The sequence below is a fragment of the Apaloderma vittatum genome, unplaced genomic scaffold, assembly GCF_000703405.1.
Source record: "Apaloderma vittatum isolate BGI_N311 unplaced genomic scaffold, ASM70340v1 scaffold36950, whole genome shotgun sequence".
Taxonomy (NCBI): domain Eukaryota; kingdom Metazoa; phylum Chordata; class Aves; order Trogoniformes; family Trogonidae; genus Apaloderma; species Apaloderma vittatum.
In genome coordinates, this window is record NW_009693587.1 from 18,304 (window position 1) to 30,915 (window position 12,612).

At 38.3% G+C, this 12,612-nt stretch overlaps 1 protein-coding gene across 1 annotated transcript in view; it reads right to left on the reverse strand.

The window, feature by feature from the left end:
- Nucleotides 1–12,112, reverse strand: part of WARS2 (tryptophanyl tRNA synthetase 2, mitochondrial) — a 21,440-nt gene extending 9,328 nt beyond the window's left edge. The window contains exon 1 of the mRNA XM_009879289.1: nucleotides 11,858–12,112. Coding sequence (XP_009877591.1) covers nucleotides 11,858–12,112 — 255 coding nt within the window. The remainder of the gene's footprint in view (nucleotides 1–11,857) is intronic.
- Nucleotides 12,113–12,612: the final 500 nt, after the last annotated feature.

The following is a 12,612-nucleotide window of genomic DNA, read 5'->3' on the forward strand; positions in this document are numbered from 1 at the left end:
TTCCCTCAGTTCTCTTTTCTTCTTTCTTTCTTTCCTTTTAATTTCCTTCTGCTTATTTGACCTGCAGTCTTCTGTGCACAAGAGAAACCACAGCAAGATGCACCAAACGCACCTTCTGCAAGATACAAAGAGTAAACTGAGCTTTGTAGAAAATACTAAGCTCAAGACCCTCATTTCATTTAGAAGGAATCACCATCTGGTGCAAAGTTGTTTCTCATTCCTTGCTTCTAGTCACGGACAGAGGGGAGATGGTGCTCTGTTGCACTTATGTCGACAAGGACTCCCTTTAAAAGCTATGCAGTCATTAAGCCAGCTCTGTAAGATGTTGCTTCCACAGCCAAGACCACACGTGTGTTTCATCGCATCAGTGGCTTTAACATTACATCAGTTACCAAAACACCAAGTGATCTAAACAGCATTTGTTGAGTTGAATACGAAGTTCTGGGTCCTAGCAAGTTGCACTCACTTCTGATCTTCAAACACACACAGTCATTTCCTAAGAAGGCTGGAGTGCTGAATACTGTGAAGAAAGCGCGTGACAAAAGGGGGAGAATATATAGAAAGTGCACAGAAGAGCAGATATTTCAGTTGGAAAAAATTTCAGTAGTGGATCCTAATGAGTTAACATTCATCACCCAAACTGCAGTAACTGTGTGTTGGTCTATGAGTCGGGAGGTACTAGGCTTAAATCACAAATCATTTGTCAGACTAAATCATGGTTCAAGCTACTGTGTTTTACTTGGCAAGACAGGCAGGTAATTGATGCATTTGGTCGGTCACCGTGCATCAGCTCAAATGTGGTTACTCATTAAGCTACAGTACTCCATCACTTTGATTGGATTACTCTGGATACAAAGAAACTGGAAGAAGTAAAGAAGTACACGATACCAGTAAAATATAGGCCCAGTCTACTTTTCCTTTTCTGGCACTGAGCAATACCAATGGATCACAACTGTAAGACTTATTCTCATGGACAAACTCAGTCAATCTCCTGCCCTGAGGCCATTTAAAATTCTGAGAAAATGTCTTCATTAAACAACCAAAACATAAGAAACAGTATCCTACTGGACCACAAGAGATGGCATTTAGGGCGAGCACGTGAGCCTATCACCTCCTACAGTATCTCTCCCTCATACTTCTCCAGCATTTATAATTATTGCCCTATAGCATATCAGAAGATATTATTCCTCGCCCAGTCCTGTTAGTATTCACGTTTCTCATGAATGTGCCTAACTCCTTTCCGAACCTGCTGATACTGCCCAATTCACAACCTCATGTAACAACAAGCTCCAGAGGTTCAAATCTGATGTGTAAAGAAGTACTTCCATTTATCCACTAAACTCTTTGCTTACTAGTTTTGCATGTCACCTGCTTCTTGTATTGCACAATTTGGTGAACAACTCCACATTCAGTTTATCCGTTGCTTCTCTGATTTTGTAAAGCTTGCATCTACACCTCAGCCTTCTCCTCTTTGAATTGAAGCATCCCAGATTTTTACATTTTCCTTTTAAGGCAGCTGCTCTATCCCTCCTAGCATTGATTCCACTTCTCTGTATCATGTCTAATTCACTTCACTAGTTTCTCTTGAGATGCAGACACTAAAGGTCTAACCAATATTCAAGATATGAGTACATTAATGTTTTGTATAGTGACAAAACACCACCCCAGTCTTGTTCTCAATACCTCTCCTGGTGATATGGCGATGATGACATATTGTTGGCTTTTTTGGAAATGATTGCAGGGTATCGCAAATGCCAATTCAGCTCAATACTGTGTAAAGAAGAGTACTTCTACCCAGATGCTTTACTTTGCATTTAAAGCTCTTTCACTACTAATTTGACTACTCACTCTGTTTTCTGAGTCCTTTGGGAGTTCCTTTCCTTGGCATAGCATTTGACTACCCAGAAGAACTTAGCATTGCCCACAAACTTCTGTTCACCACCTTCTTTGGGTCATGAATTAACATGTTGACCATAACTGCTTCCAGCACGAATTCCTCAGGGACATGACTACATTTTCAACGTGCCATTCAAAAAAAGGTGATCATTCTACCCTATTTGCTTTCAACTCTAGCCTGCTGCAAGACTACTAACGAACATTTCCTCCAATGCATCTAAAAAACCAATTGCTACAAAACCTTGTCAAAAAATTCAAATCCATTAAGTTCCTGGGATGCCTCGATGCATTCCTGTGTGACCTACTGTAGGTGATCCTGCTCTGGCAGGGGGGTTGGACTAGATGATCTTTTGAGGTCCCTTCCAACCCCTGACGTTCTGTGATTCTGTGATGCGTTATGTGCTGACTGACATCCTCATAGACTCCAGCAGTTCAGTGAAACAGGATTTCCCATTAAAAAAACCACAGTGACTCTCCAAAGAGACTCTTTACTCATGCATTTAGCATCCTATTCTTTGTTGAACACTCTATCATCCCTGGTAAGATGAAAGTAAAAATCAACAGTTTGTAATTTCTGGGGTCCCATTTAGAGCTCCACTTGTTTACTGCCAATGTGATTTCAACCTGCTATTTCTCTGGCACAGTGAACATTTATGGTGGCAGGCTGAAACACTTTGGCCACCAGTTCTGCCATTTCACATCTGAGTTTTTTTCAGACTTTCAGCTCAATGCCATCTGGTGTGTAAACTGTCTATCTTTACCTAATAATTTCTGTAAATTTACAATAAACTGACTTAACTCTTCTGACGTGCTGCTACAAAATGCATAAACTGCCAACCTTCCCAACACCTTCAGCAGCAAAGTCCAGTACCCAGAACTCAGCCTTGTTCTTAGGGCCTTATCAATGCTGACTCTCTCCTATACTTTGTGCTCACTGATCCCCTAAATAACATCACATTTTTGATGCAAGAACACTTAGTCATCACCTCTGGAGGGTGATCCTCAAATTCCTTTTTAATCCCCTTACTTTTTTTGTTTTAAAAAGTGGGACATGCCAATTTTGTATATTTTCCTGTTTTTCTAACTTAGGCAGCTTTCCCCTTCTGCAAATCTAATCTTTCCTATGACTGCCTCCTGACTTAGGGAGCGATGTAAAAGGATTTGCTAGATTAATGTTTTCTTCATGACTGGTGTCCCACATTTAACTGGTGCTTATGTTTGTGATTTTTTAATACCTATATTTTTTTAAAAATATGAGCTCCAGGATAGTTGCAACTTTCTTGCTTTTTGTCTATCTACTTCTGACAATCAAACTTCCTTTTCACCCAGATTCCCTTCTTGAAATAGAACATTCACACACTTTCTTTCGTCTGCTCTCTCCAGCCACAACGCTAAACACCGCTATAATGAGGTAGCCACTACTGGGAGACCTCCACTAAACCATGCTGAACTAGGTTCTGTGCATCACCCAAAAGCAAATGTAAAATGGCATAATTTCTAACAGATTGTAAAACTAGGAAGCATGATTTATTGCATCCAAAAATTTTATCTTTATGTCTCATTCTGATAAAGGCGAATAGTTGAAATGTAACACTATTCCTGAAGCTTCTCTCATCTCACTTAACATCTCCTGATCACTATCATCATCTTGACTGGTGGGTCAAACCCAGGAATACATTTTCTGTTAGATTCTGGTATCTTCACCCACAAGGATTTTTATCCCTCCAGTAAATTCAAACAATGAAATGAAACAACATAGAGAAAAGACATCTCATCTTTGTTTCAATCTGCCAACTGATTTTCAGCTGCTTTCTATTGTGTTAGGTAGCATTTATTATGCCATTGCAAGGAAGACATTTGTCAAAGCTACATAATTTTTCACATAATTTTCATTAAAAACAAGAGTAGAATTGTCAGAGAGGCCTTTTGCTTGCCTTTTTTTCTGTTCTTTTCTTTTTTTATTTAAAAAAGGAGTTCACTCAAAATCTAACAACTCTGGGAAATAAAAGTATACATAGTTCCATACAATTAACGTTACTCTGTGTATACCTGAACTAGTAAAACTTAATTTGTTTTGTATTTTAAAATCTGATTAACAGAAGTACCCCCTGGGTATGACATACTTCAGGAATGCTCTACTTTTCCGAAAGAAAACAGATAATAATAAGCTTAGGTCTTCTCCAGCGAAGACATCAGTTTCCCATCTGTGCCTGCTCCCCTGAATAACCCAGTATAAGAATACTACAAAATGCAGAAAACCAGAATTACATGTCCAATGAACAAAACTCACAACCAGTGACAGTTCCTGAACTGTATGCCAAACCAACCTCCAAGAATGTCACAATCGTTGGTAACTCTGAAAAACAGCTATCTAATTCATTAAATCCTTCATGCCAACTCCAGATATTTTTGTGTCCTGAAAGAATATAATAGCCTGTTTTCACTATAAACATTATTTTCTTAAGAAATACGTCTCCCAGCTTGGTTGAAAAATATTTGGAGGGCAGCCTTGTAAGTCCTCTGGTTATTGTTTCCCTTACAAAGCCAATTATTTCCCATTTATCAGTTTTCACAAAAAAGCTTAACTAGATCCACAAAGTGACTCATGCTTTTTAGATAGCCCAAATCACACTCTGTCTCAGCAAATACATCGTTTCTCTCTTTCTTCCTTCTCTGTGCTCTCATCCACTTTAACACAGTTTTCTTTCCTAATCTGTTACAAGTCTGTAAAAACCATCATTTCTCAAAGGGTCAAGATGGTCATCTCTCTGCTACTACGAGTGAAACATTTCCTCCTTCAATTTCCATTGCATCAAGCATCCCCCACAACCTGGCTTACTAATCACTAATCAAAGAGTTATTTCCAGAACAAATTACTTACATTCCTTCCTTGTGGTCCAACAAGCCCAAGTCTACAGAGTAAGACTCCTTTTATTTTATGGTGCTTTTTTTTAAACACACTTACTTAACAGAGGTGACCACTTCACAGAGGTGACCACTTCCAAAAGATAAAGAGTGGTTATCTAGAAGACACAAACATCTGTTTCTTCACCTGTCTGCTGAGTGCCCTGCTCCTTCCTATTTACAAAAAAAAAATACCCTTAATTGTTCACTTATGTGGCCACATGACATTATTAAACTCAGATCACGATTCACACTTGGGTTATCTCTGGGGTGTTATATGCTGAAGTACCACCTCAGGACTTCTCCCTGCAGATCTATTACTTTGTCCCTGATCCTAGCTACTCCCTACCAAGTTATTACTGCTATTCCCTGGCCACAGATGATGCTACGTACATGGAAAACCAATAGTTACTCTTAGTCCAATACTGAATGACTTTTCATGCTGAGATCTAGAACTGAGAAGGGGAGCAAGCAGTGAGTCTCAAGAACAATAACAAAGGGACAGACACGGATACTGTAAGCAGATCTGAAAGCAGGCAAAGCAGCAAGACTGGAACTCCGCTTTCTGAGACTTATCATACCAAGCTGTGCGCTGGCAGTTGAAGTGGCTTCCTGCAAGAAGATGCAGTGTTTCATTTTCAGGATGGATTTCCTGAAGTTGCAACCTATAGCCCTTTTCTGTAAGGGAATGCAAACTTGCTGCATGTTCCATTTGTTATGTGGAAACAGTTTCCCCTCAGCAGTGTAATCTCATTAAGGGCTATATTTTAAATGAGCAATAAATTTCAAAGATCTGATTTTGACAGGGCAAACAAACAGGTTTGTGGAGGTAATTTGGATAGCTGTGTGCTAAAAGAAATCTAAACAGAGAAAGGCAAAGTATTCTAAATTTCAAAATAAATGAATGAATGAAACATTTTTTAGGATTTTTGTCTCTTCTAGAAGTACCAGTTAGTGCTTCCAAAAAACCTGAAGGGCCTTTTAGAAGAAACTGCTGCTCATATTTATTTTTCTTAAATAAGAGGTAAGATTTGATTAATGTCTAAGGTTGTAAACAATATGTTCAAGATACTTAGTAATGCATTTCTATATTATACAGCTAGAGAGAATAGCAGTGCCACAAATAAGACAAAGTAGACTGCTCTTGAATCTAACGCACACAGCAACTGAACATCCAGTGAGATACTTCTATGACAGAAAATTTCACATGTTATTTCAAATTTCTGTTCAAAGAAATAATTCAAATGTGGGTGGACAAAGTTCATGGCTACAAAGGCAACATCTGATTTAAAGAACATGTTAAGCAAATATTGAATCGGTGGGGGGTTATCTAGCTATCACTGGTAAATCTTTCAGTATTTACAGCTTTCACTATTACCTCTGAATATTTTAATAACTTATCTGTATCGATATTAGGCTAAAACTTACAGAAGTAAGCTCTGTCTGTTCTTTCTGAAGAGCTTGACCAAGAATACCTGTACTGGAATCAGGTTATACTGGTTATGAACCCAGAGAGAGCACAATAATTTGGCTGAGGCACCCTTCTCCCTCCCTTTATTCATTACAAAATGAACTTATTTTCAGAAACACTCTCCTAGTCTAACCCACAATATCACTTGTGTAATTAGTTTGGTGTGTCCAGAAGACTGGCAGAGAGAGAAACATATAACAGCTACATAATAGTAGGAGATAAATCAGGTAAATTAAGGAAGGAAAAAAACCAACCAATCTCCTACTGAACCGTGACTTTTCTTTCCACTGAGTGCTAGTTATGTCTAGCCCAGTCTCACAGGGAAGAGAAAAGGGGGATGAGAGAAGCAGAATAATTTTCTAAATTAAACAGTCACATACTTCCTCTTATGACAGGAAGTTTTCAATGGACCATGCTAAATTAAAATACTTTAATGAATTTATAAGCTATGATGCAACGGAAGCTTTTAAGCCCCTCCGAAAGTTGGACACGAAGTAGCATGAATCTATTTAAACTCTGCCCACAAAATAAAGCAGTTGGATATTTCTGGAAAATAATAGCAGTGAAACAGTTAGTGCACACATTTAAATTGTCGTGTTTTGGCTTTTGGAGTTAAGGCTAAGACAAATTGGCAAATTCCCACCTCCCAGAGTTACTGCTTCAATTTGCTTGCACATTGCAATAATACCACAGCTGATTATACTCAGAAAATAAATCACCCCATCCAGAAGGCTGAAAACTGCAATTTTCCACCCAGAAACTGAACATTATGTTGTCCAGAAACTCACAGAGAAGTATTAGTGCAGCATATCAAGCACTGGTGGCTGAATCAACTCTGATGGAATTTCAGTTTCTCTTGGGACATTTAGCATGTGTCTACTACGATACGTAGGTGGACAGGAAGAACAGTCAGAGACCACATAAAAGCAACAGCAGTTTCTAAAACTGTTTTGACTGTGAAGCAGATGAGATACAAGATGGTTATGGGTAAGAGCTGAAATGTGTATTGTGCCCACCAGGAATCAGAGAAAATGGATTATACCATATAAGCTTACCATGTGTGCAGATTGCTTACTGTCTTCCTTATTTCCCCCTCTGTAGTCCTTTTTGTTTTTAATAAAACATTCTAAGTTTTATGAAAGATGACTGTTACAGCTTTTATCAGTTATAGTACAATTTATAGAATATACTTGCTCTTTCTTCTAGTATTCTCAGGATATGTTGTATATGTCATTATTTTGTTACAACTCTTCTATGCCTGCTAGGCAAAGGCAGCCACTTGAGGCTTATCTTGACATTATTCTCTCTACGAGTAAAGAGGGTTTAATGCATCTTGCAGCTGTGCTTCAGATAAAACTGCATACCTTTGAAATATGCCTTTATTTTTATTCTTACGGTAATTGTCATTCTCCTATGACTTGTTTTTCCTACTTGAGAAAAGATAATTAAACAAGCTGTAATGAAAGAGCTTCTCTCATTGGGAGCCCATTTAAACAAGCTGTAATGAAAGAGCTTCTCTCATTGGGAGCCCATTCTAGTGTCCAACATACTGCATAACCATGTCTTCCTAGATACCCTTAAGTGTTTATAACTCTCCACAGACAATGTGGTTCCAAACACTGCTCTAAATATTCATCACCATCCTCCTTACTTCTAAGCATTTTCAATATTATCAGCACTTGCTCTTTGTAGCCACTACTTCCCTAAGCTGGAGTTCAAGTTTGCATACGGTAATATAAATGTGGGAGGTATTTGGTGAACTGCTACGTATGGAGATCAAGTATATAGCCAGCCATTAACTTTCTGTTTATATATGTTATTAAAAAACTATAATTTACAAGTGGTAGATTCTGAGGATACAAAACTAATTTTCATCAAACTAGCACTTTCTATCTACAGGTAACTTAACTGTATACTAGAAGAAGAGTCATCATATATCCTCTAAGCAGTACAATAAAACCCAGTCCTTTCACTTGTATTTCATTGCACTTGCAAGGCAGGGACATCACTGAAATCAGTTCTGAGACTCCAAGACAACTTCACCTGGATCCTTATCGTAGCAGCATCTTTTGGATCTAGTATCAACATGAGAGGTATCTGTTCTCACCAATCTTTTTCCCAGCTGTCAATGTGGGATTAATACTGTCCAGCTTTTTGTCTCCTGCTTGTACTGGAAAGGATGATAAAATCTGGGAAAACTCTGGAGGCAGGTATTTCAGATAGCTCTGGATTAGAGATTTGATTTGCATAAAGCCTGCTGTAAATAAAAGCCTACTGACAGTGAAACCCTTACCAAATACACATGCCTTTTGAGAAACAAAGTATGAATATTTTCTTCACATATGGCAAACACATTCCAGAGTAGCAATGCAAGCAGTGACAGAGGGAAAGTAACGGAAGAATAAGTGAAACAAATAAACAAAAAATTCCCCCCTTCAGGAATATTATATCACCCTTGATCAGGTTGATTGAGAGAAAGTGAGAGGCCACAGGAGAATTTACAATAGTGACTGTATGAGCAATTCCCTTACCATTACCGGTGTACTTTTGCAGTGCAAGAACTTCATTCTGCTATTACTGCTACAGAATCAGGGTGCTATCAGTAATTAGTTGTAGCTGGTTTTGGTGATTAAAACCAAAAGTTCTTATTGTATAATAATTTTGGCACATGGTATTAAACAATAAAATAAAAAAAAAAGAACAGAAGTGTTAATCAGAAGTAATTGCAGTAGAACTTCCGTGATCCATAGATTCAGTAACTTTCAAAACAGAACCCAAAATACAACAATTACTGTAGCACGTTAATTACTGAGAACTCTCTCATTTATCAGTTTGATCTGATATCAAAAACTACCTTGTCCACAATCAAATACCTAAACCAGCTCTCTAATCGCAGCTGGATTTTCAAAGCTTTCCTAATGACCTCTGGAAGTACAACCTATTTCTGTATACAGTCAGTTTTGGTCACTTTGCTTTACACCTCAGCCAAATGTTTGTAAACAAAATTGTGGCTTTTTAGACCACCCTCAGAGACTGCTACAGTGGCTGAAAAGGAGAGGCCAGCTCCTTTTTTGAAAACAGAGCAATTACCAATCCAAAATCAAGCAATGAATTTCCTTGATTAGCAAGAGCTGCAGTCCATCTTACACCTTTGTCTTTATGAACAATCACCTCGATATTATGACATTCCATAATGTACTATTTCATTATCATACTAAAACAATAATCACATTAGCAAGGTTCCTGTCTCCTTTCCTCACATCAAGAGCTATACACAGTTATTCCTTTTAATTGCTTCCAGAGAAACATCTGGTCTTGCCAACTGTAACAGACCATAGTGCATCTCTGGGTATACCTGACCGCTACATACAGCTTGAATAGACTCAGTTTTGGGAAGTCAACAAACCGCTTCAGCCTAAACCATTACTGAACCAGTCTGGATTCAAAAATAACTATAACAGTCCTTCTTCTGCTTGCAGCGTGACAATGAGCGCTCAAAAACGTGCTAGAATCAGCCACTTCTGAAAGCTGTACTGACACACATGTGATAAGTATTAGTAAAAATATGGTTCAAGACATCAGACACTGCCCACAGAAAGCAAATCCTTAATGGTTTAGATTAAATAAGAACCACCATTAGATCTGGACAGATAAGCACATTCGGAAAAATTAAGATAAAAGGTAGTCTATTTAACAGAGGTCAGTCTAACCACCATAACATAAACCAGAATCATCTTTGGTGGAAACTTTCACTTGATAAATTTGAATATTTTTCAAGTCTAGCTATCTAAGGTTGTAACTGTCTGTATTGGTTCTGTAGAAGTATCACTTACAGACCTCTCCTCCCGCCATTTCCTGAGTTTGATACTTTCTCTGTTGGGACTCAAAGACTCAATCTCTGCATTACTGTATTGCGAAACATATAATATGCTTTCTGTGGCTGACTGCAATTTAAGATCCTCATTGATAATCTGCTGGCCTCAAGGGAAGTCTTTAGACTCGTAAGAACGTAAGAGAACTAACACTGCAACAGATCAAACATCCATCTCTGACAGCAATCAACAGAAGAGAGCCTAAGTAAAGCACAGATACTCGCCCAATTGTGGTTGCAGCACTTTCTGCAGAGGTGGAACCTCAGGTATATAACAGTTCCCAGCTGATTTTTCAGATCAATTGGTTGAGACCTTTTCTGAATTCATACACAGTTCAGCATGTGCTGTATCCTGTGCCAAGGTGTTCTGTAAACTAATTGTGTGCTTTATAAAATGCAGCATTATTTTGCTTGTGCTGAATCTATCAGGTGTTAAAGTTTAATACCTGTTCACATTCTTCAGTGGATAAAACAGTTGTTCCCTATTTATTTTCTCCATTTCACTCGCAGTTTTATAAACTTTTATTTCTCTCCAATGGTAACTAAATCATCTCTCTTCTAGGCTGAAGTGTCCTTTCTGCTTATCTAATCACTGATCCTGTGTTGCAACTTATTTAAAAAGGATAAACAGATTTGAACAAAGGATAAATTAATTTAAACATATCTCCAGTAGAATTGTGAAGTAACCTATTTAGATTGTTCTTTTAATGCAGAGGAAAAGTGAAGCAGAAAGTGTATCTGTCTTCATCATTTCAATATCCATCAGGGATAAGGAGATATGATTGTCATTTGCAGTTTGACAACCACAAGAAACTGTCTGTAAAGAATCATGTTCAAAAGAGGAATGTACTACCATGAATTCGTCTCACACTGATAAAATTCGGACCCTGTGCACATCACCTTTGTAGTTCTAAGTCAGACATCCATTTAAAGGTGTCTTCACAAGAGCAGAAGCTATGATATATCTGTCTGTGGAAAATCACAGAAGTTTTCCAGTTTAGAGTCAGTACTAGAAAGTTACTCAGGCAAGAGACTAAGTTGTGTTCCAAGAAAAGGCAGCATGTGATACACTAGGCTGAGATTCGCCAAGTAGGAAGGTAAGCCCAGTACCCCTTGGGGTGGTCAAGAAAAGAAGCAAATATTTCACATATGAATTACCAGATCAGGTGGAAAAAGGTGCGTATAAAAAGGAGTTTAGAGTAAAGAAAGGAAAACAAAATCCCAGAGAAGACATAACTCCTTGGTGATGAGGATGGAACTGACAAAATTTACCATGTCAGTCACCTGTTGGAGATACTGTGCAACTGGGAGATTAAGTGGTAAGTGCTGATGCAAAACCATAGAAACACGTTTTACTTGCACTTATGGTTGCACAGATTATGTTTATGCATTTATGAATTAACCTTTTGTGACTCAAGTGAGACTTACAGAGCTAAATTAATTCTCTCCTAACAGGTCTTTTCAATATTTTACTCATAGCCTGCACAAACCCCTCACTCTGCTTGAGAAATTTGAAATGTACTTATCCCTAAAGAGTCTTCTCAATCATGGTTTCAGCCACTACAAAACAGTAGTGAGGGAGGAGTCTGAAATCCAACATTGCTAACATTTGCTAGGACCACCAACACAAAGATGACAAAGGAGTTCAGTGATACTATACTCATTCATTAACATGTGTGGAAAGCCACTTAGTGAGAAGAGGTACCAGGACTAACCAGTGACTGTCGGAACAGGAAACATTTCTTTGGGTCAATACCACAGGCAAGGATGGCAGCAGTGGTGTCCAGTATGTTCTGGCGCAGGACAGCTGGTTCCTTGGGCATGGTGAGAGAGTGCATGTCCATAATGCTATATAACACTGAGTTGCACTCTTCCTGCAGATTCACCCAGTTCTGAATGGCTCCAAGGTAGTTCCCCAGATGAGGCGTCCCAGTCGGCTGGATACCAGAGAAAATCCGATCCACGAACATATTCTGTTACAAAGCATTGGCAAAATTAACACATGCAATTTTTGACAAGTTCTTTTATACTTTAAAAGCATTAATAAAGTGTCACATCTGTCTCTTCTTTCCTCCTGTGAGTATATTAATGTATAAATTACCTCAAGACCGACTAAAAATAATTGCAGGCAGTCAACCAAAATACTCTGTTTTACTGCAGAGAGACTGACAGCTGACTCAAGATCAGCGAAAACTAGATCTTGGAAACTAAGTAGTAGATTCTTTCATCCTTTCTTGTGCCGTAGCTGTCTGTTTCTCTTTAGTACACTATCTGCTCTGATACAGAAACTTGGAGTGACGGCACAGAGAAAATCAAGCATTTTTGCTGTAAATGTACGCACTATTCCAGTAGACTCTCATGAACTCTGAAGCCTTATTTTTCTAGTTGCAAAGAACATTTTGAGAGGTTCCTGAAAAAAACCCAATCCTTGACCCAAAGGTCAAAGACTAAGGAAAGATATTATTAAAAT